The 5,261-nt window shown below is 48.2% G+C and overlaps 1 protein-coding gene across 1 annotated transcript; it reads right to left on the bottom strand.

Moving 5' to 3' along the window:
• Window positions 1-2,797: 2,797 nt before the first annotated feature.
• LOC103644871 (U-box domain-containing protein 21) lies at window positions 2,798-4,616 on the bottom strand. Its single transcript, XM_008668024.3, has one exon. The coding sequence runs from the start codon at window positions 4,423-4,425 to the stop codon at window positions 3,007-3,009; it is 1,419 nt and encodes a 472-aa protein (XP_008666246.3). The 5' UTR covers window positions 4,426-4,616; the 3' UTR covers window positions 2,798-3,006.
• Window positions 4,617-5,261: the final 645 nt, after the last annotated feature.

Raw genomic sequence — 5,261 nt, 5'->3', positions numbered from 1 at the left:
ATACTCAGAAAGAAGGAGAAGACTTCTTTGATACTTACTCACCTGTTGCTAGAATGACCACTATTCGAGTACTACTTTCTTTGGCTGCCTCGTATGGTCTCCTTGTTCATCAGATGGATGTAAAGACAGCCTTTCTTAATGGAGAGCTGGACGAGGAAATCTATATGGAACAGCCTGATGGATTTGTAGTAAAGGGTCAAGAAAGCAAGGTGTGCAAGTTACTGAAATCTTTGTATGGTCTGAAGCAAGCACCAAAGCAGTGGCATGAGAAGTTTGACATGACTCTAACGTCTGCAGGCTTTGCCATTAATGAGGCAGACAGGTGTGTATATTATCGCTGTGGTGGGGACGAAGGAGTTATATTGTGCTTATATGTTGATGATATATTGATATTTGGCACAAACATTGATGTGATCAATGAAGTCAAGTCTTTTCTATCAAAGAGTTTTGATATGAAAGATCTGGGAGAGGCTGATGTGATTCTAAACATCAAGCTGATTAAGGCAGATGGTGGGATTACTCTCTTGCAATCTCACTATGTTGAAAAGGTTTTGAAGCGATTTGGCTTCTCTGAGTGCAAACCTTCTCCAACACCTTATGATCCCAGTGTGACACTGCGAAAGAACAAGAGAATTGGTTTAGACCAATTGAGATACTCTCAGATTGTCGGTTCACTCATGTATCTTGCTGGTGCAACAAGGCCCGATATCTCGTTTGCTGTGAGCAAATTGAGTAGGTTCATGTCAAACCCCGGGACTGATCATTGGCATGCACTTGAGCGGGTTATGCGCTACCTGCAAGGTACAATGAGTTATGGAATTCACTATTCTGGTCAGCATGCAGTACTTGAAGGATATAGTGATTCGAACTGGATATCTGATGCAGACGAGCTTTATGCCACCAGTGGTTATGTCTTTACTATTGGTGGAGGTGCGGTATCATGGAGGTCATGCAAGCAGACCATTTTGACGAGGTCAACCATGGAAGCCGAGCTAGCTGCACTTGACACAGCAACCGTTGAGGCAAAATGGTTGCGTGAACTCTTGATGGACTTGCCGGTGGTTGAGAAACCAATACCAGCTATCCTTATGAACTGTGACAATCAGACAGTGATTACTAAAGTGACGAGTTCTAAGGATAATGGAAAGTCATCAAGACATGTCAAAAGACGTTTGAAGTCTGTCAGAAAGTTGAGAAACTCCGGAGTTATAAGTGTGACTTATATTTCAACAGATAAAAATCTGGCAGATCCTTTTACCAAGGGACTACAACGTAATGTGATAGAAATCGCATTGAGAGAGATGGGTATGAGACCCGAATAAAGTTGCCATGGTGGAAACCCAGTCTATGTGATTGGAGATCCCGTGAATTAGGTCCTGGGAAGAACAAGCCATTGGTGAACCGAGGAGAGTAACCTTTGACCCTCTCTAAGTAAAGATGCAATACTCTCAAATGCTGTAAGGCAGGTTGGCTTTGTGCCTTAATGTGTTCTGTTGGCTTGTATTAGCGAAGATGTTGTCCTGCAGAACATTCTTTGAAAGAACACACCTATATGAGTTAGACTGTCTAACGTCGCAGTCTATGAGATTTGGGTGATCTCTAGTAAACTCATGAAGAGACCTTGGAGTACGACGTATATGCTCCACCCGAGAAGGGGACTACTGGTAGCCAAGTACTGGTCATGACTTCAAGTGAAACCCATTCACACAAAACTTGCAATTCAAGGCATAGTCCATTGTCCAAGTTGTGGGTTGGTGTAGCTTGGAGTTCTAGGCGGATGTTCAACTTAACAGTCTCTGCTGAAAAACTAGTATATTAAACAGTAGTGAACAGTGGCGAAAACTGCAGATGGGCATTTGAGATCTGGTGGGGGATTGTTAGGATTTATGGGCTTGGCCCAATTAAGAAATTCTAATAAATCCCAGGAAAATCTCAAAAGCCCATACAAGTGGATGGCTAGGGAATTGGTGGAACCAATAGCACCATATTGCTAGTTCTAGTGGAGTAGAGCTAGCTTAAATATGAAAGCCACACTCACTCACCAAGTCATGGATGAGAGGAGAGAGTGTGGAGAGCCACACGCGCTCGCTCGCCTCGCCTCGCCTGGCCTGGCCGGGGCGGGGCGAAGGGCGCGGGCGCACGACATGCGCGTGAATGGTCCGCCGAAATCCGGCCCCTCGCCTTGCGGGGGCGCGGCTACCTTTTGCCGTTCGATTTTTTGGTTTCTTGGCTGTTACGTCTATCCTAACCGATCGCTATAAAATCTCAACTGATTGCGAGATTTTCGTGGGCGGATAAGACCAGGGGTCGCGGACTCGACCCTATAAAAAGAGCCCGGCAGCCAGCCTCCAAAATCATCCCAGTTTCGCTTTCGTCTCTCTTCATAGTTGAGCCGCCTTTTAGTTCCCTTCGTCCAGACCGCAGAGGTGCATCTGCGATCAGGAGAGCAGGTCTCCGGAACCCTTCGTCTTCTAGATCCTGCACCGAGAGAGGGCGAATAAGGTTTTTGGGAAGCGTCTTCACGTGACTGCTCGTGATCTTCTGACCTCGTCGATCCTGCTACTTCGACATCGTCGACCCTGCCGATTCCGGCGCGCGCCATCTATCAGTAAGTCTAATCAATACGCATCATCTGATTTGCCTTTTTATTTCAGTTCTTCTGATTTAGTCATGATTTATATTCGAAATTTAATTTGGAATTTGTCTAATTATTCAACACGCCAAACATCTGATCCGTGCCAATGAACTCTTGAGGCAGCAATCGTGAAAATGCTTATATACATTAGTAATGCTTATATGTGTATATATGATACGTTTCCTTGAAAACCAGAACCATACACAGTATAGTCTACAATCATAGGTTAAAGAACATTTGGTAGAGCTATTACGATATTTATGTACAACTTCCTTCCTTTGTGATATATACGTATAGTAGGACATGCTGTTTTCTAGCAAGTAATATATAAATAAAACCTGTTTTCTTTTGGCATATATATTCACAGAAAACTATCCAGTCAAAATTGCAGTGTCTCTCTTGAGCCCTCTCACATCCATTGCGTCAACGCACTCCCCACAGCCCTGATACCTGACCATCAGTCTCAGCAGTTGAGTAGCATTTCCCTTGGTTTCCTCTCTACATCCCGCCTGCAGAAGCAACAGCACCTTCTGGAGGGCGCCCAGCTGCAGTGCCTCAACGATGGCGTGCCGTCTAGCTGCCCCTGCCACCGCAGTGCCGTCCTCGTCGTCTTCCGGGCACTTCTTGCAGATGCGCAGCAACGCTGACACGACGAGCGCGGTGGCCGCGTCGGACACGCAGAACATTTTCTTGACCAGCACGGGCATGACGAGTGCGTCGGCACGAGCACGCGCTCTGCCGTCGCGAGACGCCAGTGCTGCATCGAGCGCGGCGAGAGCCTTCTCGGCCGTGCTCCTGTCAGCGTCCACGAGGAGCTCGACGAGCACGATCACGATCCCCGCCACCGAGAGGCGCGTCGCGGCGCTCTCGCCGCTGCGCGCGAGGTGGTACGCGGCGACCAGGCACGCCCTGGTGGCCGGCGGGCAGATGGCGTCTCTGATCGTCTTCACCAACACTCGGGCGATGGCCTCGGTGTTGGCGCACAGACCGATCGTACACGCGGTACCTCTGTAAACTGAAAGCGAGATGATCTCTCTGATTACCACCACGGCTTGCAGCCTCCTGTGCAGGTCGCCGTTCGCGGCGACGGCGACCAGCCGCGCTACGGACGCGCTCGACGAGCCCACGACCAGGATGGCCTCTTCGTCCATTGGCATCACGAGCACCAGCGCTGCCAGCACAGCGTCGAGCACATCAATGGCGACCGCAGCATCTGCGGTGTCCGCAAACGACGTGAACGCCATGGAGAGAGCGCGCGCAGCGCCGGCGGACTCGAGGCGGCGCCGGTTCTGCTCGGCCGCCCTGGCGAGTCGCCGGACCCCGCGCGCTGCGGCAGCGCACCGCTCGGCGTCGCCTGCGCGCGTGGCGCTCTCGAGCTCGGCAACGGCGGCCTCCTCGGGCGTGGCAGGGACCCGAACCCGATCGACGCTACAGCAGCAACGGCTGGTGGCGCACCAGTCCTGGATGAGGCGGCGGAGGGTGTGGTTGGGGACGAGGTCTCCCGCGCGGAGCTCGCCGTGTGTCACAGGGCACGCACGCTGGCCGCCGGCAAGCAGCCAAGACTCGATGGCAGCACGATCGTACGTGATGCCAGTGGGCGCCGCCACAGGGTCCTGCATCAGGTCTAACGTGATCGGGCACATGAACTCGGGTGGCGGTGGCGCCTCCTCTTTGGCGGGAGCCGTCCACCACTGCTGGGACGACATGGACGACGAAGGTGGACACTGAATAGTGGGTGAGCGTTCTGCCAATGGATCGGTATGGTGAACGGGTTTATTTATGGAGGGCATTCCTTACGTGTCATTATTTTTGAAGAATATTCTTTGACCCTGGCTCTGGATCTCCAAACTAAATATGAGTCAAGTTAAAATGATCTCACCCCATTCTCTTCATCCTTTCTCGTCCATCCATCCAAACACTACCTAAGGCACTAAAGAGTTCTAAATTTCATATCTATAACTAAAACAAATTGTGATTTTTATTTATATAGGGCATTCCTTACGTGCCACTAAAGAGTTCTAAATTTCATATCTATAACTAAAACAAATTGTGATGCCATATATTAGAGCAGCTCAAGAGAATTGGTCTTTGCAACAACATTGACAGTTCAATAAGATAAATATTTTTATGTGGCATCTTATCAATAAGATAGCTCTTACTAAAAACAACGTTTTAAAAAGGCAATGGAAAGGAAGTCTAAATTGTGATGCATGTATTTTGGATGAGTCTATTCAACACCTTTTTTTCAATTGTTGTATTGCTAGATGTGTATAGCAGTGTGTTCAAGTTTTCTTTAATATCTTACCTTCTAGAAGCATTCAACATATATTTGTGGCTTAAAGGATAGAGGGGAAACTTAAGAACAAAATTTGGTTTGGGAGCCTGTCTCTTTTTGTTGGGGCAATTTGGTTATGTATAAATGATGTTATTTTTAATAATGTATAAGTGCCTACACCGATGCAGATAGTCTTCAGAGAAACATAATGGATGAGATAGTTGGCAATACTACTAAAGGAAGAAGACGAATGACAAGTTAAGTTGGGATGTCGTCTGCTTGAAACGACCATGATGCAGATTTTTGCTACTAATAGATGGAACTTTACTAGCAGAATTACTTTATATTGAA

Source organism: Zea mays, chromosome 1 (assembly GCF_902167145.1).
Source record: "Zea mays cultivar B73 chromosome 1, Zm-B73-REFERENCE-NAM-5.0, whole genome shotgun sequence".
Classification (NCBI taxonomy): domain Eukaryota; kingdom Viridiplantae; phylum Streptophyta; class Magnoliopsida; order Poales; family Poaceae; genus Zea; species Zea mays.
The sequence above is the reverse complement of the archived record's forward strand: the minus strand, read 5'-3'. Positions and strand labels throughout refer to the sequence as shown.